The sequence below is a fragment of the Durio zibethinus genome, chromosome 4, assembly GCF_047325235.1.
Source record: "Durio zibethinus cultivar Kanyao isolate XHJ-2024 chromosome 4, ASM4732523v1, whole genome shotgun sequence".
In the NCBI taxonomy this organism is placed as follows: domain Eukaryota; kingdom Viridiplantae; phylum Streptophyta; class Magnoliopsida; order Malvales; family Malvaceae; genus Durio; species Durio zibethinus.
In genome coordinates, this window is record NC_143165.1 from 2,598,337 (window position 1) to 2,619,988 (window position 21,652).

General features: G+C 29.7%; 2 protein-coding genes across 7 annotated transcripts; both read left to right on the top strand.

Moving 5' to 3' along the window:
* The first annotated feature begins 4,042 nt into the window (after positions 1-4,042).
* On the top strand, positions 4,043-8,592 carry LOC111288262 (F-box protein CPR1-like). Of its 5 annotated transcripts, none has more exons than XM_022879078.2 (5): positions 4,043-4,162; positions 4,249-4,365; positions 4,898-4,983; positions 6,767-8,138; positions 8,286-8,592. In XM_022879078.2, exon 4 carries the CDS (start codon positions 6,974-6,976, stop codon positions 8,135-8,137), a length of 1,164 nt encoding a protein of 387 aa, XP_022734813.2. In that variant the 5' UTR covers positions 4,043-4,162; positions 4,249-4,365; positions 4,898-4,983; positions 6,767-6,973; the 3' UTR covers position 8,138; positions 8,286-8,592. The 5 variants fall into 5 exon arrangements, with proteins under 5 accessions (XP_022734813.2, XP_089615169.1, XP_022734814.2 ...); XM_089759043.1 differs by having other exon boundaries at positions 6,853-8,138; positions 8,246-8,592; XM_022879079.2 differs by having other exon boundaries at positions 6,853-8,138.
* Positions 8,593-10,460: 1,868 nt separating this feature from the next.
* On the top strand, positions 10,461-14,699 carry FRS10 (FAR1-related sequence 10). 2 transcript variants are annotated; one of them, XM_089759044.1, is made up of 6 exons: positions 10,461-10,532; positions 10,631-10,747; positions 12,180-13,268; positions 13,344-13,787; positions 13,876-14,089; positions 14,175-14,340. In XM_089759044.1, the coding sequence occupies exons 3-6, from the start codon at positions 12,240-12,242 to the stop codon at positions 14,195-14,197; spliced, it is 1,710 nt and encodes a 569-aa protein (XP_089615170.1). In that variant the 5' UTR covers positions 10,461-10,532; positions 10,631-10,747; positions 12,180-12,239; the 3' UTR covers positions 14,198-14,340. The 2 variants fall into 2 exon arrangements, with proteins under 2 accessions (XP_089615170.1, XP_022735012.2); XM_022879277.2 differs by having other exon boundaries at positions 13,876-14,699.
* The last annotated feature ends 6,953 nt before the right edge of the window (positions 14,700-21,652 follow it).

The window sequence follows — 21,652 nt, forward strand, 5'->3', positions numbered from 1 at the left end:
CTTTACTTAAAGTGGTTAAACCTATAAAAAAAAGACCAAAGCTTTGATACCAATTGTTAGATTTTTAGGTGATATGGTGGTCTAAGAGGGGATAAATTAGATTTATCCAAATTCTTCCCAAACAATGATTTTAAAATAATTGAATGAAAAATTAAAATCAATATCACAACATAATGCAAATGACAACAATTGATGAACTTGAAGCAAATATAAACTATAATCAAAGTAAAGAGATAGGGATAGAGAAATCAAACACAATGATTAATAGAGGTTTAGTCCTTCTCCACAAAGCATTTACATCCTCTCTTTTTGGTTGTCCACACCAAGGCTTCAATTCATTAATCTTGAATTAAAATTACAACCCTATCTTTTTCTCTCTAAGGCCTAAGATAAAAACCTTACACTTTTTACTTTCTAGGCTAAGTAGCAACCTTTTAATCCCATAAATTCAAGAAGATATCTCACTTCTTGATTATAAAATCACTTAATAAAAATGTAAACTTAAAACTGCTCTTAAAGGCTAAGTATTTACCTAATGAAATATAAAGAAATATGATGAATGAAGAGCACAATATTGCTTGGATACAACAAATACAAAATATATAAATTTTGAGCTCTAACAACTTTTGATTCTATGAGAAAATAAAAATATAACTTGTTGGCTCTTGCTCTCTTAGTTCATCAACCTTCTTGGTATATTAGAGTGGTCAGTATATAAAGCAATTGAAGAACTAGCCATTAATAAAGCTTGGGAAAAAGAAATGCCCATTTGAGGCACAAAAAACTAGCTGTTAGAGTGTTCTGGACAAGACCCAATTGATCCTTTCCATGAGGAGATCGATTGGTTCATGTTTTGGAATAAATTTGCCTTTGAAAATCACAACCCAAACAATCCCTTCCTTGAGGGGATCAATTGGTTTAAGGAGGTAATCGATCCCTTCCATAGGGTGATTGATCCCTTCTTCAACCTGGAGCACAAAAATCTGTTCTAGGTAAAAAATCAACCGATCCATTCCATGAAGAGATTGATCCTATCTAAGCTGGGTGGTTGTCTCTTATTTTACACTTTACTCACTAATTTCAGCATATCTTGAATTATACAACTCCAAATTACAAACTATTTGAAGATTTAGAAACTAGACTTAAAAAATGGCTTTTTATCCATATAAAGCTCATCACCTAATTCATTGTGTATGAATTATAGTGAATTTTTAGAACTACCCCTTATATAGTTTTTAGACAACTGTATAAATATCTAGTAAAAATTCAAAATCTTTTTTTAGAAAGTTTGGATTTTGATTTTGTTTGATCCATTATAAAGTAGACTCAAAAAGCTTTTCAACATATAAACTTCAAATATTAAAGCTTTGTGAATTAATACAGAAAAATAAAATAAGTTCAATGTTGGAAAACTTTGTTCTTGTAAAATAACTTTCTTAAGTTAATCTATTTCTCAAAACCAATATTATTAAAATTGTATTAAGTCCAAAATGAAAAAGTGAATTTAAAAAAAAATAATTGGACTTTCATTTAAGCTCAAATAGATAATATTTAAGGATAGTTTTGATTTGAGAAATAAAAAAAACATAAAGAAAGTTTTGTTTAAACTTTGAGAATCATATTAGTTATTTAGTATCAAAATATAAAACTTAAGAACATGTACTAAATAAATCTTTTTTAAAATCTTGATCAAGCATATTTAGCTTAATGATTTGTCATTTCAAAATAAAGATCAGTTTAAAGCTAACAAAATATTTTGTGTATCCATTGGTATGTTTACTTGTGAAATTAACTTTGATATTACCAATTTCTACTGCATCAGTTGAAAGAGCTTTTTCTGCTATGAAGATTGTGAAGAATCGTTTGTTCAATTGAATGAGAGATTCTTGGATGAATGATTGTTTGGTTACATATATAGAAAAATATATATTTTGTAATATTGATAATGAAAAGATTTTACAATGCTTTCAAAATAAGAAAAGTCATAGAAAACAATTGTAATATGTTATTTTTATGTATACTAAAATAGTTTTTTTATGCATCTTAGTTAACTTATATATATTTAATATTATATGTATTTTGCCCCCATTGAATATAAATCCTGGATCTATTCCTGAGCATGACTAGGTAAAGCAAAAAATTGATGACTGATGATGAGCTTTCATTATACAAAACATTATATTTCCATTGTACAAAGAGAAATCATCACATCTAATGGTAGAGTTTTGCTAACTTTACTCTTAGAATTATTTGGGAAATACATATTAAGAATATAGTAAAAGAAAAAAGAAAAATAGATATATGGCGGCATTTTAATCTCATTTGTTAAATTAAAAAAAAATTATACCGTTCATTTATAAAAATGAATTTTTACTCAAAACATTACATTTTGGTACATAATGTGTAATAAAAAGCATTTTTTAAGTGTAAAAAATAAGTCATGAATTTAGGTATAATCATAAAAGGCATATATATTCTTTTAATCCTATTTCAAAATTTATATCCATTTTTTTTCAAATTCAAATTTTATTGAAAAAAAAAAAAAAACAATGAAGAAAATGTCATATTTAAAAGAAAATAAAATTTTAGGGCTTTAATAATTAATTTTGTGTTTCAAAAACTAAAAAAAAAATGTTAATATGATCTATAAATTATAATAAAATATTTAATATGAAAACTAATTTTTTAAAATCTTTAATGTCACATTTGAATTATGGAGTTATTAACTAATGTGGTACTTTGAGGTTTTTTTTGGATAAGCTGAAATTTTATTTATCTAAAGTCAGTTGGAATTGTTATATTATAACTGTTCTACAACTTAACAAATAAAGGAAGACAATTCATAAATAGTTTATTCTAAAAATCTACATTCAGATTTCAATCTTCACTAAGTTTTTTATTTACCATATCTCTTACAATATGTTTCAATCTATGCAACCTATATCTTACAATTTCCTTGACTTTGTCCACCATTTGTGCTGTTGTCATCCCCCTTGCTTAAATGTCCATTAGTTCCTTTCCCCCCATATGAAATATATATATATATATATATATATATATATATATATATGCATTTGAAGTAATTCTCAATAAGGTTGACATTAAGGCTTTCCCTTTTAATATGTTCTCTACCCAGCTCAGTTTTACGTACCAACTATTTATTCTTCCATCAATCTTGCATAGCTGAAAAATCTTTTGTCAAACTTCTTTTGTATAGATACACTCAAAGTAAACATGATCACTTGTTTCATCTTCATTGTGGCATAAGTTGCATATACTATCAATTTTCATTTCCTATGATCGCAGCCTATCATTCATTGGAAGCCTATTCAAAATCATTATCTAGGTTATTAACGAATATTTTAGGATGTGATACTTAAATCATATTAGTTTCTATCACCCCATTTTTCGTTGTAATAGTCTGATCTTTTTTATACCATGGCAGAATCATAACGTCCTTTTGAAAATAGTCATACCTCCATTCAATTTTCCCTTTTGATGAAGTTTTGCACAATTTGTTTTATTTGAAGCAATTTCCTCCAATTCCAACTACTAGTATGCTTGGAAGGTTGTTTTATCTTCATTATTTAAAATTAATCATTTTAGAAGTGAATATTATATTAGTTAATAGATTTATTATTTAGATATTATATTAAAAATTTTTAAAATTTAAATATTATATTATAATTTAGGATCATTCATCACATTAAGCCAAAAAAATACACATGAGATACATATAAATAAATTTGTCAACTTTATATGCATATAGTGACATAATACAAAAAAAGACAAAATTTAAAAATTTAGCAAAAATTGTATAAGTTTGACAAAAAAGAAGAAGAGTTTGTGTTTCCCATATCACACAATTGTAATATTATAAGTTTTTATAGTTTACACATATTTCACATGAAATAAATAAAAACAGATACATGAACCAGATTTACATATAAATATATTTTATGTCCAATTTAAAATTAATTACCCGAATTGGATTTGATAGGCATATTGGGTCGAAAGACCCGGTTTTCAGTTCATGGGCTGGGTCCATTAATGCCAAAATGGGGCTTTCACATTGACTTTTTTTTACTCTAAAACACAATTTCACCGATTCCCAATTTGTCAATTTTTAAGAATCGTAAACAGACGAAGAATATTTTCCCAGGTAAGCAATTTCCTTGTACCCTGTTTTATTTTCGAAGTTAAATATATTTTTTTGTTGTAAATTGATTTTATCGCCTGTTTTTACAGTGACCCTGTAAGTCGTAAACTGGAGCAATTGCAGCTAATTCTTGGAAACCCCATATTGTCAATGGCAGAGTGAATTTAACTATTTTTTCAGGGTTTTATTTGCAGTTTTCTTTTCAGGTACCTGCCTTTTCTTTCCCCTTTCTTTTTAGCATTTTTTTTTGTATTAAATTTTATTTTATTTATTTTTATTTATTTCTTTTGCAATGGGCTTTGGTACACTCTCACTGTGTAGAAGACAGATTCAATTTTCAGCCAAACAGAATTGTTTTTTCTTATCTGTGTTTTTCAGGCTTTATTATATGTTGTGTCTGTACTATTTTATTTATATTTCATTTACTTCTATGATTTGAATTGAACCACTTTGTGAAAAAAGATTAATTATTGCAGTTTTGTGGATCTTGTTATTATGGGGAGAAGGGGATGGTGAAAAAGGGAAAGATAAAAGAAAAGAGACAGTTGGGGTGGAAAGTCTTACCTTTTATGAAGTGCTAGTTTGTAATCATAATTTGTTTAATTGTACATTTTGAATTTTCCAACTATTTAATGGAGCAAGTTTTTCGGGTTTGTATTTCATTGTTTTCAAGTATCTAATTAGATAAGGTTCGCGTATTTCCAAAATAAATTGATATATATAAGGCTCTTTTTGCAGCTTGAGACTTGAATGTTTACATGCAAAGGTCGTTGATTGGCTTATTTCATTGGAGTATCTAAGTTCAGACATTAAGGGTGTCCTAGGTAAGCTCTATTGGCTTATAGAAGGGAAAAAAAAATACACATGCACTTTCAAATGAATATATTTACATACAACATAAGTATACATAGCTTGAGTTTTATGTGAACTATATGCCTGTTTGTGTATATATATGTTTTGGAGTCGAACGAAGGTAAGAAGAAAAAAATAGTTTCTCCTAGTTTGAATTTTGATTGCTTTCTTTGCGATTTATCTTTTGTCCTTTCAATGCTCTCAAATGAGGGCAGTAAATTTGTTGTTTGTGCAGTGCCATATATGCTCCTTAGAATAGTTTGTAGCAGTTGAACAAAAAATGTCAGTGGTTTGGTTCTGTACAAAACCTAAGACAACTATAGTTGTAACTCAATCTTTTGTTTCCCTTTAGTAGTCCTTTATGCTTAATCCGATCGTGGTTGCTGCCTTGCTCGTCAAAGTTTCTGCTTTTTATACAAAATTATGTTTATTTGGAACTGAGTACGTTCAACCATTTGCTTGTATACCGCATAGAATCTGCAGAAGAGCCTCTCTTTTCTCTGTTCCAGCGAATTTTATGCAGAAAATGTTAGAACAATTCAAAAATCATATACAAGCACATTTGCATACATGGACTTAGAGGAGGATTTTTTGCAAGAAATTTGATTTCTACTGCCACTCTGGTCTTCAACTACTTGCATTGCAAAGTGTGGCCAAATCATTGCTACTACATGATTGCTTCAAATGATCATTAGTACTATGTTTCCAGGAACCTGTCAATTAAAGCTTCATCTTGAAGGTTTTGAATTTGAATTATAGGTTGATGAGAGATGATTATTTTTATTGTGTAGTCTAATATTACTTGTAAAAAAAAAATTATCATAATTGTTTATAAAAGCATAATTTTCATATCAATTATTAACAAATTATAGCAATATCGGATGGACTCTCCAATTGATGGTTCACTGGTTCCATCTAGCAATCAGTTCAAGAGTTAAAGTTAGTGACGAGGCAATAATTTCAGTTTAGTAGCATAACTGAGATACAGTCTTATCATTCATATCATTCTTCATTTTTTGAAACAATAATGTATATTTTTTTGACACGTGGGGAAGTCACTGTTAGGTCAAGTTTAAGTTGTTATAACTGTTAGTATACAAATAACACCACATGCCAAAAAAAGTATGGATTTTGTTTTGTATGCGATTTAATAGCTTCATTTCTTGATTAAAGTAGAAGATTATTGCAATTTCTTTGAGTTTTTTTTTTTTTTAAAAGACAGTCGTAGCTCAAAGATAAAGAAAGGGGTTGTAATTGCTAAGATTTGAATTTCAAATTAGCTAGATGTCATATTTTAAAGATGATTGCATAAACTAATTGAACTAAACTTTAGGTTCTGCAGTATCTTCTATTTGAAGATATCAACTTCCTATTTGATATTTCCAGAAAAAGGAGAAATAGAAGTACCAAGTTAATTTTATTTATTATTGATGACAGCAGCAAGAAAATTTAATAAAATATGGTCTTGTGAATTGCCACATGTTGGACAAGTATAGTATTCTTGTCAATTACTTTTCAGAAGATAGTAAAACAAATCTAAATTGGAAAAGAGTGGACTATGCATATGGCTTCCTCTGTACAAATCTCTATTTTCCTCCCACCTCTGGATTAATAAATAATAAATTGAAATTGTGTTATGTTTCATGGTGCAATTAGATTATTCAATAGCTTTGACGGATATTGAATTAGTTTCCCATTTTCAATGACTACTTCAAAGTGGAGTTGCTGATATTGAATTAAAAAATCTGTATGTAGCCAAAGTTATTCTGACTGAGAAATTTCTCCATTCAATATTTTGGTATTAGAGCTGATGACCCTTTCAAAAATGTCCAAAATTCCAGATTCTTGGTATAGTGTACAATGTAAGCTTCTTGGTGATTAAGACAATGTGGGTTTAGCTAATTAAGTTAAAGGCTATCAAAAGAGCAACGGCAGACACAAGAATTAATCTGAAGTGAAGCCATGGAAACACTTCCTCAGCTCCCTGAAGACATTATTGTCAACATACTGTCCAGGCTGCCTGTCAAATATCTGATACAACTCAAGTGTGTATCCAAGCCATGGTTGTCTTTGATCTCTGATCCTCAGTTTGCCAAAATACACCTTGCACAGTCAAAGAAGAAAAGCATCAGCCAGAGGGTACTTCTCATCACTGTACCTCTTGAATCAGCAGCCTGTGAAGCTTCTGGTGATGATCTTGATGATGAGAGCAAACTAATATTTGAGCTTGAGTATCCCACAGCAATGAAGAAGACTCCTGACTCTGATGAATTGGTGGATGGTCGGCTTGATTTAGGAGGATCTTGTGATGGCTTGATATGTGTAGTCTTTGAGCATGAACGCATCTTCTTGTGGAATCCAACAATTAGAGAAGCCTTGGAATTGGCAAAGCTCCGTCCTTTTGGTCGATGTGGTATGTTTTCTTACGGTCTTGGTTATAATTCCTCAACTGATGATTATAAAGTAGTTAGAGTTGCTCGCCCTATATTCACTGTTGCTTCTAATGAAACTGAAGTTGAAGTTCTGGAATTGAAAACTAACATCTGGCGAAGGATTCAGGGTCTCCAATCTGGCATAGAAATAGAAGGAGAAGGGATTTTTCTCCATGGAGCATTGCATTGGTTAGCATCAAGACAAACTGGTCCGAAAAAAATTTACATAATTGTTGCATTTCACATGATAGAAGAGAAATTCTATGAACTGGTGCCAATACCAGATAATATCAAAGGGACAAAACATGATTTGCTGATTTTGGGGATTTCAGGAGATTGCTTATGTCTGTTCGATGGGTGCAGTTATGGAACTGTTTTGGAGGCATGGCAGTTGAAGGAATATGGCGTCAAGTCCTCATGGACTAGGTTGTTCAGTGTTCATAGAGAAACTTTGCATGGACCAGGTTGTTCAGTACAATACTGGGAGTACGCATTATGCTATACAAAAACTGGTAAAGTTGTAATAGATTATGATGGGAGGGAATTAGTCTGGTATGATCCAAAGGAAAAGACATCAAAAACTTTTACACCATGCAATTACCGGGATTGTTTTCTGCCAGCTATCTATATTGAAAGCCTGGTTTCACCACATTGTTGTTATGCTACCAATAGACACAATGACAAGGGTGTTTGAGGCAAGTTACTTTAATGACCCTTGTTATATTTATCTGCTCAGATGTCCCTAATTATACTGATGTGAGATTTTACTTTTTCTCCATTTTAATACTCTTCTCACATGTAGAGACAACGAACTTATTACGTGGCATGAACTTCGTGTGTAGGCATAACAGACCTATTGTGTGGCTTGGACATCACATCTTAAGCAAGGGAAACCTATCATGGAGAGGTTAACAGGTGGGGGCAATGCCTGCTCTGATATATGTAGAAGTTTTTCTTGTTCAAGCATGAATAAGTAGCTATGATTTTGAATTTTCTTTTGTCTGATGGTAGCGTCTTAATTTGATACAAGCTGCAAATTATCTATTTTGAAACCTTCTCTTAATGTTTAGAACCAAAATTATTAGAAGTCAGTTGGCTTGATTGTACTGAATTTTACATTTTGAACCTATAGAGTACTTTTGTGGTCAATGGATTGATTAAGCTGTAAATTAACAAGCTTGTATCCAGAGTACAAACATCCTATTCAACCCACTTTTTTGTACAAAAAAAAAAAGAAGAGCTGTATTTCAGATTTCATAAGATGTACAGAGTCAAATAAGAATCTGTAATCAGACTGATTTGAGGAATCAAATGAAAAAAAAAAAAAAAAAAGACAAACTAAACGAAGACAAATGTGTTTCTGCAATCTGCAAAACAGGCTTGATTGCTTGAAGATCTGTGTTGATTGCAGTCTTCTTGACCAAAAAGATTCAAAAACCTTAATGAGTTCATATCAATAATTAAATCATGAGCTTAATGCAACAATGCAGCAATCATGTTCATTCTTCAAATTAAAGACATCCCATTTTGTAGTACTCGAAGTTGTCAGGATGTGATCTTTGATCACAAGAACTAAGAGTCTAGCACTCTAAAAAAGATTACGCAACTGTTGGCAAAGACATTCCATTTTCCACAATATTGATAGTGCTAATGCCACTGTGTATGTCGTAAGCATGAGCGAAGTCCCTGCAAAGTATATGATGACTCCATAGCTTTCACCTATACCAAGGATTCTAAAGCTGTAAATGGCAATTTAATTGAAAACAAATTTGAGAAGCTTTCATATAACTTGGCAGCAAGAAAATGATTGGGAGAAGCTAGTATGGAGAAATAGCAAATAATCTATCCCTGCTTCAGCCTCAATATTATCAGCATTGGACAGGAATCTTTTGAAATAAATATCAGCATGATAGGGTCAAGCAAAAACATGATGACTGGTGAAGAACTAAAAGTAGCTTCAATTTTCTTTAAATTCAACATGCCCAATGCAGATAAAGTTGATGTACGTTCAATATTTAAAAAAAAAAAAAAGAAAAAGTAAGAGGTAATAGCATGCCTTGTTGCCTGGTGAGTTAAGAACAGTCTAATCTCTGCTCAACGTTAAATCAACTCTAAAGAAACAATTTATGTAAGGGGAAAAAAAATTATTACACTTTTGTTATGCATACATACATACATGTATATATATATATATGTATATATATATATATGCATGTATATGACAGACGAATACATATATACAATACAAATACAACATCGTATAAAGAAGATGATATGATAATTTTAAAATATGAAAGGGGCAATAATATATATATATATATGTATATTATAATCATCAATTAAGAATATATGATAAATATTGGATTCATATTTGAAAAACAATTATTTTTGTAAAGAATAACTAATGGTAAACACAATAATAAAAGAATAGGCATTATCTGCATGAAAGCTGTCTTTTTTTTTTTTATTGTATCCAGCCAAATTTAATATATATTTTAATTTGTTAAAAATGTTAAAGTATTAGACATGAATATGACATAAATATACAAAAGATTCAGACAAATCCTTGTTTTGTAAGCATATATAATATATTTCCATTATACAAACATTACAGATTGGTACATAATGCACAAATTGATAGCATTTTTTTTTAAGTGTAAAAAAAAAATCATTAATTTAAGCATAATCATAAAAGGCATATATATTCTTTTAGTCCTATTTCAAAACTTATATCAATTATTTCAAATTCAATTCTTTTAAAAAGAAATTTTATTAAAAAAAAGAACTAACAACAATGAAGAAACGGTTATAATCAAAAGAAAATAAGAATTTAGGGATTTAATTAACTTTGTGTTTCATGGCATACATATAAATATATTTTATAAGAAATTTAAAACTAATTACACCAAATGGAATTGATAGGCCTATTGGGTCGCAAGAGCCAGTTTTTCTTTCATGGGCTGGATCCATTAAAACAAAAATGGGACTTTTTGATTGACTTTTTTTTTTTTTGCACTAAAATACAGTTTCACCAATTCCCAATTTGGCAATTTTTAAGAATCATAAATAGATGAAGAATTTTTTCCCAGGTAAGCAATTTCCTTATGCCCAGTTTTATTTTCAATGTTAAAAATCCTTTTTTTTTTTTGTTTTTGTTGTAAATTGATTTTATCCCCTTTTTTTACAGTAACTTTGTAAGTCGTAAACTGGAGCAATTGCAGCTAATTCTTGGAAACCCCATATTGGCAATGGCTGACTGAATTTAACTATTTTTTCAGGGTTTTATTTGCAGTTTTCTTTCAAGGTATCTGCCTTTTCTTTCCCCTTTCTTTTTAGCATTTTTTGTATTAAATTGTATTTTATTTATTTTTCCTTATTTCTTTTGCAATGGGCTTTGGTACACTCTCACTGTGTAGAAGAAAGATTCAATTTTCAGCCAAACATATATTTTTTTTCTTATCTGTGTTTTTCAGGCTTTATTATATGTTGGGTCTGTTCTATTTATTTATTTTTTATTTATTTCTATGATTTGAACTGAACCACTTTGTGAAAAAGATTAATTATTGCAGTTTTAATATCTTGTTATTATGGGGAAGAAGGGGAGGGTGAAAAAGGGAAAGATAAAAGAAGTGAAGTAGTTGGGGTGGAAAGCCTTACCTTTTATGAAGTGCCAACTTGTAATCATAATTTGTTTAATTGTACATTTTTAATTTTCCAACAAATTTAATGGAGCAAGTTTTACGGGTTTGCATTTCATTGTTTTCAAGTATCTAATGTAGATATGATTAGCGTGTTTCCGAAATAAATTGATATATATGAGGCTCTTCTTGCAACTTGAGACTTCAATGTTTACATGAAAAAAGTTGTTGTAATCTGCTCTTTCTTTGTTGCATCCAAATTCTGCAAAGATCTTTTACCTGTTTTTGTTCACCTACAAGTTCTCAGTATTTTTTCGGTTTGCTTATTGTAGAGGTCGATCTCTTGTGCCATTTTCCCTTTGCCCTCACTGTTCCTCCCCTTCTTTTCTAGCTTTTGAAATTGTATTTTAGAGGCGTCATGGTTGTAGTAAATCACAAGCATAATTTACAATAGCTCAAGCTGTTGAATTTTATGTTCAACTTTCAGGTGTTCGAGTTTAATCAAATTTTTTATTTCTTCTCTAAGCCTATTTTACCCCCTTCTTTTAGAGGGAGAAGGGGTTTGGGGGGATAAAGATAACACACGTATTATTGTATATGTATGGATGTATGTACGTAAATATAGGTTTGAAAAATATGCTACATAGTTTCAATAAAAAATCGTGTAATTGCAAAATAAAACGTAAATTACAAGAACTGTGCATACGTAAATCATTTCTAAATAAATTCTAACAATTAATTTCAATAAAATTATAATATAACTTAATGACAACTAAAAAAGGGAACTACAGAGAACATAAAATTACTTATTCAAATTAATGCATTAGGGAACCGTATGAAGTTCTTGGTTGTTTTGACTTATTTGGACTTCATTTGATTGATGCTTTTGCTTTTGCTTTTGCTTTTTGCTTCAAGAAGCAAAAAATCAAAAAATGTGTTTTGATACAAAAGCAATAATTTTTTGGAAGAATTATACACCAAATATGTAAGCCCCCTTGACTTACCTAGGGAAACTTGTTTCTATTCTTGTGGATGTCTTTGTTTTCTTTATCCCAAAATCTAAGATCATGAAATTCTTGGGGCTTTCTGTTTCCTCAGGTGCGTAGAAGAGCATCAAGGTTGGGAATTTAAGAAAGCTTTCGCTTCATATCCCACAAAATGACAATGAAACCATCAAATAACATTTGGATTCGACGCCAGCAGTGTGCATGTGGAGATTGGAAGTGTTATGTTAAGTTTGAAGGAGATGATCAGACATCAGTAAGCTCTCAGCTAATAAAGAATGAGACAGCTTCAACGTCCTCATCATCAGAAGCAGTGTTTATGCCATATGTTGGTCAAATATTCAAAAGTGATGATGATGCTTTTGAGTACTATAGCAATTTTGCACGGAAGAATGGATTTTCAATAAGAAAAGCACGCTCTACAGAAAGCCAGAATTTAGGGGTCTACCGGCGAGATTTTGTCTGTTACCGATCTGGGTTTAATCAACCAAGAAAAAAGGCCAACGTGGAGCATCCAAGAGACCGGAAATCAGTGCGATGTGGATGTGATGCAAAATTGTATTTGACAAAAGAAATCGTCGATGGTGTTACTCAATGGTATGTTTCGCAATTTAGTAATGTCCATAACCATGAATTGTTGGAAGATGACCAAGTACGTTTGCTTCCCGCATATCGGAAAATACAGGAAGCAGATCAGGAAAGAATTCTGTTACTCTCCAAAGCTGGGTTTCCTGTCAATCGCATCGTGAAGGTGTTGGAACTAGAAAGGGGAGTTCAGCCCGGACAGTTGCCCTTTATAGAAAAGGATGTCAGGAATTTTGTACGGACTTGTAAAAAAACTGTTCAAGAAAATGATGCTTTGCTTACTGAGAAGAGAGAAAATGATACATTGGAACTTCTTGAGGCGTGCAAGGCTATGGCAGAGAGGGATGCTAATTTTGTTTATGATTACACTACAGATGAAAATAATAAGGTTGAAAATATTTCATGGTCATATGCAGATTCGGTTCGTGCATATACAGTATTTGGTGATGCGGTTACCTTTGACACCACTTATCGTTCCATCACCTATGGATTGCTTCTTGGAGTATGGTTTGGTATAGATAATCATGGAAAGCCAATTTTCTTAGGATGTGTATTACTGCAAGATGAAAGTTCTAATTCTTTTGCTTGGGCTTTACAGGTTTGTGGACATAATTATTTGTGATCAATCTGCAATTGTCTTATTGTGTATTTATGATTTTCTTCTTTTGAACAGACTTTTCTTCGTTTTATGAGAGGTAGATGCCCACAAACAATTCTAACAGATATAGATTCATGCCTAAGAGATGCTATTGCAAGGGAATTGCCAAATACAAAACATGTTATATGTTCATGGCATGTTCTTTCCAAATTATCGAGTTGGTTCTCTCTGCCGCTTGGACCACAGTATGAAGAGTTCAAAGCTCAGTTCGATATGTTGTTTCACTTAGAGGGCATAGAGGAGTTTGAACATCAGTGGAATATTTTGGTTGCACGTTTTGGACTTGCATCTGATAAGCACATAGCTTTATTATTTTCATTTAGAACATCCTGGCCGCTTTCTTACATCAGAGGTTGCTTTCTTGCTCGTTCAATGACAGCCGAATTTTCTCAGTCTTTGGATGCATTTTTGAAAAGAATCTTGAGTGGGCAGACTTGTTTACAATTATTCTTTGAGCAGGTTTGTTGGTCAGGAATGTAAGAAAACTTTTCCCTGTTTATTAAAGCTCTTATGTTTCAACCACGTTTTAAATATTTGCTTTGGGCAGGTTGGTGTTGCTGCTGACTTAAGAAACCAAAGCAGGGAAGGGGTGCAATACATGCATATCAAGACATGCTTACCTATTGAAGAAAATGCACGAAGTATACTTACTCCTTATGCATTCAATGCATTACAACATGAAATTGTGCTGTCCATGCAATATGCAACAACAGAAATGGCGAATGGATCATATCTTGTGCGACACTTTAAGAAAATGGATGGTGAATATCTTGTGATTTGGATACCACAAGATGAGCAAATTCATTGTTCATGTAAAGAATTTGAACATTCCGGAACGTTATGCAGGCATTGTCTTCGAGTACTTATAGTGAAGAACTACTTTGAAATCCCAGAAAAATATGTTCTGTTCCGGTGGCGACTGGAGAGTTCTTTGGTTCCCGGGGAAGATCAAAATGGCCAATGTAGCAATGATGAGTGTGCTCAAGCCTTTCATTCCCTAGCTGCAACTCTGTTGACAGAGTCACTGTTTTCAAAGGAACGTTTTAATCATGTTCATAGGGAACTTACCAAGCTCCTTGATCAAGTTAGGGATATGCCAGTATGTAATGAGTTTGCTTTGAATATGGCAGCTAACAACATCAGTGAATCTTAAGTTTGGTGATTTAAATCCTGACTAATAGATTCACTTGAGGCCAGCTTATCTTAAAGATTTCCGAATATTCGGAGGATGAAATACAGAGGTGATGAAGGCCTTTGATAAATAAGTAGTTAGTGATGTTAATAATACTGGACATTAAACACTGTCAAACAACATAGAGGTGGAAATATACTGGCTCTTTTTTTTTTTTTTTCATCAGAGCCTATTCCAGGTTACAGGGTTGGTATAATTTGTTTTCTTCAGTCTACTAGTACTATATATATTATTTTGGAAAGGTCGTGGAAACTTTTATCAGCATCTAATGTAAATATGCAACTTGATTCAGATAAATTTTTTTTTTTTTCGAGAGGGGGGGGGGGGGGGGGAGAGGAAGGAATGAAATTGAGGAGATACTGTCTTTCCTTTGAAATTCTAGCATACTGTGAAGGTTGTTCAAGTCAAATTTTCTTGATGTCATGATATGTGACCCATCTAAAATTTTTTCATGGGTGTTCACTTAAAATATATAAACAAAATTATAAACAAAATTTAAAATAATATATTATTATATTATTACAATTATCTACTGGAAATGCTCATATCTTAAAATATATATATGTAATTGCATCATTATTAATATTATCAATGCTTTCTTTTCAATATATATAATTAAATAATCATTCAAACAAGATTCATTATTGATACTATCAAATTTTATTTTAACAGATTTATTAATTTTATCAACGAAAAAATATAAGAAAAAATTTTGAGGTGTTTAGGAAAAAATTTTTTTTTTTATTTTCTTGGTTTGTAATTTTTAGAGTATTTAGGAACATCTTACCTAACAATATAAATCCGCCACCGGTTACAATATATTTTAGAAATCCCGATACTAGTGATTTCTTGTCCAAATTAATTCATTCTTCGCCTTCGCCTATTTCATCGGCTCTGTTTCCAGAAATAAAAGCATAAACCTTGTTGGCTGCAAATTTTTCATTCACTTTAATAGCATTTTTATGAACCGTTTAAATTAGTAAGTGAAAGTGCATTTCATATTGGCTGACTTGGTTTTATATATGTTGAATCAGGTAGCTTGGAAAATGCAATCAGTTGACAAAGCTGTAATTGGTTTGAGTGTTAGATCTAGGCATTGATTCTCTTGCTTTGAATCTCATGGCAAGTTAAGGTGAGAATACTTTGTCTTACAAAGCCAAAACCATTTTTGAAATCCTCAAGTTTTTTTCTTCCATTATATTCTTTTCAAATAATAGGAAATTTAGTTGTCAATAATAACTTACTCAATAAGTTAAGTAATTAATTATTACTATTAATATCTATGTTTTTTCAGTGTTCTTTCTCTTAATTCACATAATCAACAAGAAAAATAATTTGAAATTGCAAACAGTTTTTCTGAAAAGAATTGAAAAGTCACCCAAGTCTTTTGATCAATCCAATAAACTTGAAGGAAGTTTGGAAATACAAATTTAGATATGCTTTTCCTTCTACATGATGTTGTCTCAAATTTTATATAAATATATAAAAGTTAAAATTTTTTATAAAAATAAAAATTATTCAATATGGATAATTTATATTATTAATATGTGAACAATTTTGAAAATTTTTCATGTCTATTGTATTTAATTATTTTGATTTGATTTCATAATTTTATTTATTTAAAAGATTTATTTTGACTAAATTAAGTATATTTATTATTTTTTAAAAATCATTTACTTTTACTTTTTATAAATATATATTATAAATCAATTATCTTAAATCATTTTCAAAAAATTCAATTCTTAATTTTAAGCATTAAACATGAATGCTATAGATAAAAAAGATGCTTCTTATATCTTACATAAATATATAAAAGCCAAAACATTTAGCAAAAAAAAAAAAATGTTCAATGTGAATAGCTTATAATATTGACATATAAACAACCTTTATCAATGTTACGTGTCTTGTATTAATTATAAAAAATTTAATAACCACCATAATTACGGTTAAGAAATGATTCCTTAATCAATTATTTGGTATATTCATATTTGATTAAATATGATATATCACTAAGTAATAGATGTTATTTATATATAAATATATATAACATAATAATTTTATATATTTATATAAGATTAATGATACATTATAATGTTAGAATTTTGTTTTTATTATAAAATTAATTATACATTATAATATTAGATTATATATATAGGTTGTGATCAATAAGTTGTGCATCTCATCTTATTTTATTTTATATAAATATATAAAAATCAAAATTTTTGGTTAAATAAGATAAAAATCCAATATAGATAATATAATTTTTTTGACATGTGGATTGTTTTGAACAATTATTACATGTCTTACATTTAATTATTTTGATTTGATTTAATGTACATTTTATTAATTTAAAAGTTATTTATTTGACTAAATTAGGTTATTTATTTTTTTTATAAATATCCAATATTCTGGCTTTTATAAATGTATTACAATTAAATTATCTTAAATTATTTTCATTCAAATTCAATTCTTAATTTTAAATATCAAACATGTATATTATAAACAAGAAATATGTTTTGAAAGCATTAACTATTTAATGATCGTAATTTTAGTATTTAATTAAAAAATAATTTATGTATTTATTAACTTTAATGAATATATAAGGCATATAATGGTAACAATTCAAACCTAAAATAAAAATCTAATTAGTTGGAAATATTTTTGTATATTTCCTCCTATATAAGTATTAATTACAATTGGTATAATTAATTGTCTTACAAGAATTTTTTAAAATATTGTGTAAACTTTTCAAAATAAAAAATATATTACACAAATAGTTAATAATCCATTATAATTTTTTACATAAATTACTCTCAATTTATAAATATGTCTTAAATTCTTATTATAAACAAAAAATCTTGTATGCTAATAGTACTGGAGGTTAGTCTTCAATAGCCTCCAAATGTATTGATTTCATTATGATTAAAAAAAATTTTAATCATCAAGTTACATGTCTTTTTATGTTGATAAACTTTTTTCTTTGTCACGTTTGTTAATTGGTTTTATTTCTTTTATTCACTTTTTTATGCATGTTCATATTCCGTTAATCCATTCATTTTCAATATTAGCTTTTTTATGCATGTTCATACTAAACTCAATTAAAAAAGTTCAAATCTACAACATACCTTCATAAAGACTCAACTCGACAAAATAACTTGACCTAAAATTTTAGACCCAACTCAATTAAAAGAACTAAGATATATAAAATATTTTCATAAAGACCTAACTCGACAAATAGCTTGGCTTAAGACTTCGGACTCAACTCAGCTAAAAGAGTTCGGATTTATAAAATGCATTCACAAAGTCTCAATTTGACAAAATAGCTTAACCAAAGAGTTTGAACTCAACTCAATCAAAAGAGTTCAGATATACTTTCATAAAGGTCTAATTGGACTCAGCTTGGCCAAAAAGCTCAGACACAGCTCGGTCAATAATGCTCAAATGTATAAAATGCTTTCATAAAAGCTTAGTTAGGCTACTTCGACTAAAATGATCAGCTTGATCAAAAAAGCTCAGTTTTGTCAAAAAAACTCATCTCGACCACTTTGATCAAAGAGCTCATTTTAATAAATTACTTTTATAAAAGCTTAGCTCGACCGTATCGATCAAAGACATCTCAATAAATTATCTTCATAAAGAAAATTTTGTGGTGTATTTAAAACACTCCTTAAATCAATAATCATTGAAATAAAGAAATAAAATCACAAATTAATGTTAAAATTATCCATCTATCCTTCTATCTATAATATTATTTAGGATTATTGCTATGTTGGGCAGAACCTATTATTGTAATATAAAAATAAATATTGTGTTTGATGTATAAACAAAACAAGCAACAATTAGTAGAGTTGTTAAACATTTGGTTTTTATATGATTTTTAAAAATTTTTCAGTTTATAATTTTGTTACATTCAATATTTCTGTTCATCTTTATTATTGTGTTGCTCATGCATTACTTGGTGCAAAACGTTTTTGGATACTCACATTGTGATATTTTTGTAATACCCCAAAAATTTGTTACTGTGTTATGATATATTATTGGAAATCTTAAGGATTTGCGGTATTTTGTTGATTATTGGATAATATTATAAGAGTGACTCAATTGCATAAGTTTAGTTAGTCGATGATATTTCCATAGGGATAAAATTGCACAAGAAAATTCATGGAAGTGTCATAAGGAAATATTCCGATTTTCTCTCTACTATAAATTCATTCTTTTCTTTAACCAAAACATTTAACAGATTTCAAAAAAAAAAAAAAAAAATGGGCAGCAGCAGTAAAGGGAGGCTGTCACCGTGGGGTTTTAAGGTTGCAAATTAATTTCTAAGGTAAGATTAAAATTCATTTTTATTGAGATTTTTGTATTTTGTTATTTCTCTTCATAACCCAACTTTGGGTTTCAAATTTTTTCAATTTTTCGGCAACATTTCGGTGGTTTTCCGGTGGCATATTTGTTACAATTGGAAAGGTCTGTTCGAAACCTTTCAAATGCATGTTGTGGCAACTCATTTGGTTAAGTACTGTAGGAAAAATTAATTTTTGAAGTTGACAACAAGTGGGTCTTTGACAGTGCTGGTGATTCAACTTTGAATCACCGTAAATCCATCTTCTGGCAGTTCCTTAGGTTAAAACTTGGGTGCTATTTGAGGTAGAAAGTGTCCTCTTTAATGCGGCGGTAATGGTTCATTTCAGGGTTCTTTGAGAGGGAAGAACTGAGGCTCCAAAGTCAGCTTCATGAAGCTGAAAACCCAGAAAATCTAGGCATATAGTGATAATTTCCAATCTTCTTGCCTCTAAAACTCATGATTTTGGCAACAATTTTGGCGGAAATAAAACTCTATATTTTAGCACTGCATGCATACTTTTAACTTTCTGTTTTGATTCATCACGAAAGTCGATAGCAGTTGGGAGATATTTTGGTTCAAAGGCAGCCCAAGGATCAAGAAATTCTAAAAAAAAAAAAATCAGAATTCAAAAAAAATAAATTTAATTATTTTTTTAAGAAATTATGTTTGGTCAGCTTTGATTCATTTTCATTAGAAATAGCACGAACTTCAATTACATGATTTTAGTGAAAATTTTTTATTATAAAAGTACTTTTGTGAAATTATTTTTATGTTGGTAGTCTTAAAGAAAACTCAAATAAACACAAAGTTTAAAATAAGTGCTTTAAATGATTTTATGATTTAACCTTTAAAAATAAATAAATAAATAAAATATTGCTAATGATTATATGTTTTCCAACCTTAATTTCTAATTTTGTTTATTTTTGAATCCATATTATTAGGAAATATGGTTTTAATAAAGGAATACATATTTCAAATAGTCCCGGTTTGTAAAGGAAGTTGCCACATGCCTTAGATGCTTTAAGATGGCCACCGAGAAGTTGTACTTGTTGAGTTTATGTTTTATGTTAAATTCTAATTTTAAAATATTTCTTGGATTGTTAGGTTATTAAGATATTTGAGTGATTTGTTGCATGCTATCGATTTAACAAATCAAGTAAGTAACTTGATATCTCTTTGGTATTTTCACACCTTAAAGGTCAGCCCAAACGTGATTATCTTTGTATGAATTGTATGATATTTTGTCCCTTGATTTGTTAAATTGGGTTAAACATGCAAAGTATATTTGCCTTCTTTGTTTTGAATTTAGAGTGTGAATTTTGTTTTACTTCGGTTTTTGAACATAATAATTTTGTCGTAATGTCTGTGTGTATATATATCTTTATGAACACAGATTTTTGCATAAGATATTTTGGAAAGTAATATGAAACTTGGTTATGGATTTGGTAAGTAGTTTTGTTCTGTATTTAATCTTTGAACATGATTTTGTCCAAATGTATGTATATATCTATCTATATTTGAGAATGTAAGTTATCGCATAAGGTATTTCAAAAGGAAATACAAAACTGTGCTTTATATGAGATGTATTTTGGAATGTGCATGATATAGCTTTGCTTAGACCCTGCCAATGGGGTTTAAACATTGGTCATGTCCAACATGTACATTGTGGTGTAAAAGTGGTTTTCATATCATGCCACTGGTTATGAATAGTGGTTTTCATACCATGCCACCGGGTTAAGAATAGTGGTTTCGTACTGTGCCACCGGTTAAGAATAGTGATTTTCGTACCATGCCAACAGTTTCAGAATATTAGTTTTTGTTCTGTTCAGTGCAACCATTTGGTTGTCTTTGATATGCCTACTAGGGTTAATTGTGGTTTTGTTCTGATTCTAACCAATGTCACATAAAACTTATAAAATTTATGGTCTTGTAAAATTTTGTTTAGGTTTGATATCTGAGAAACTGACTTTGAGCAAATATAATTATGAAAGCCAGATTACCCAATTGTGATTTTAAATAGTTATATCTGATATCTTTGGGAAACTTCATTTTGTTGTGGTGTGAGAATCCTATCTTGAGTAAATATGATTTTGAATTTAAAACATACAAAATTTTTGTATCATATTACAGATGAAACTTGGCTTGAACTTATGAAATTAAAACTTGTGAACTATGTTAGTTTTGTATACATATGATATAAGATTTTGAAATCATATATATTTCCAAATACATGAATACCCGAAACTTTTGTATTATGAAATCATTGTTGTGATTTGGCCTAAATCATTTTGAAGCATGCTTAATCCACTTAAGGGGATTTCAATTACTTGTTGAGTCTTTATACTCATTCCTTTAATCATTATTTTTCAACTTTCAATAATTTTACCTCCAGAGGATTACTTTGGACGAGAGCTTTGTTAGCAAGTTTAGTATCTGCCCTTAGTCTCATGTGTCTCAAATGTGAGTATTTTGGATATCAGTTATTAGTAAATTCATTAGTTAGTGAAATTTTTGTACCCTTGACCAAATTATATCACTGAATTTTGGAGAATTTAGGTTTTGTAAGATATGATCTATGGAGACTTTGAAATTTTGTATAGTGTTATCTTGAAAAAAATTGAGGTTCTAAATTTTTATTCAGTATGGTATTTGTTGCTTTACTTGCTTATCTGATTCGTCTCATGAGTATGTGGTGTTATTATACTTGAAACCCTTGGCTTTGAGATGTGACAGTTTTATATGGTCAACTTGTTTTGAGTTACAGGAAAAGGACACATATATATATAT

Excerpts from the sequence above, each read along its gene's own strand:
- FRS10 (XM_022879277.2), top strand. The coding sequence starts at position 12,240 with ATGACAATGAAACCATCAAATAACATTTGGATTCGACGCCAGCAGTGT. Across the intron at positions 13,269-13,343 it reads CTTTTGCTTGGGCTTTACAG|ACTTTTCTTCGTTTTATGAG; the intron begins GTTTGTGGACAT and ends TCTTTTGAACAG. Across the intron at positions 13,788-13,875 it reads TACAATTATTCTTTGAGCAG|GTTGGTGTTGCTGCTGACTT; the intron begins GTTTGTTGGTCA and ends TGCTTTGGGCAG.
- LOC111288262 (XM_022879078.2), top strand. The coding sequence starts at position 6,974 with ATGGAAACACTTCCTCAGCTCCCTGAAGACATTATTGTCAACATACTG.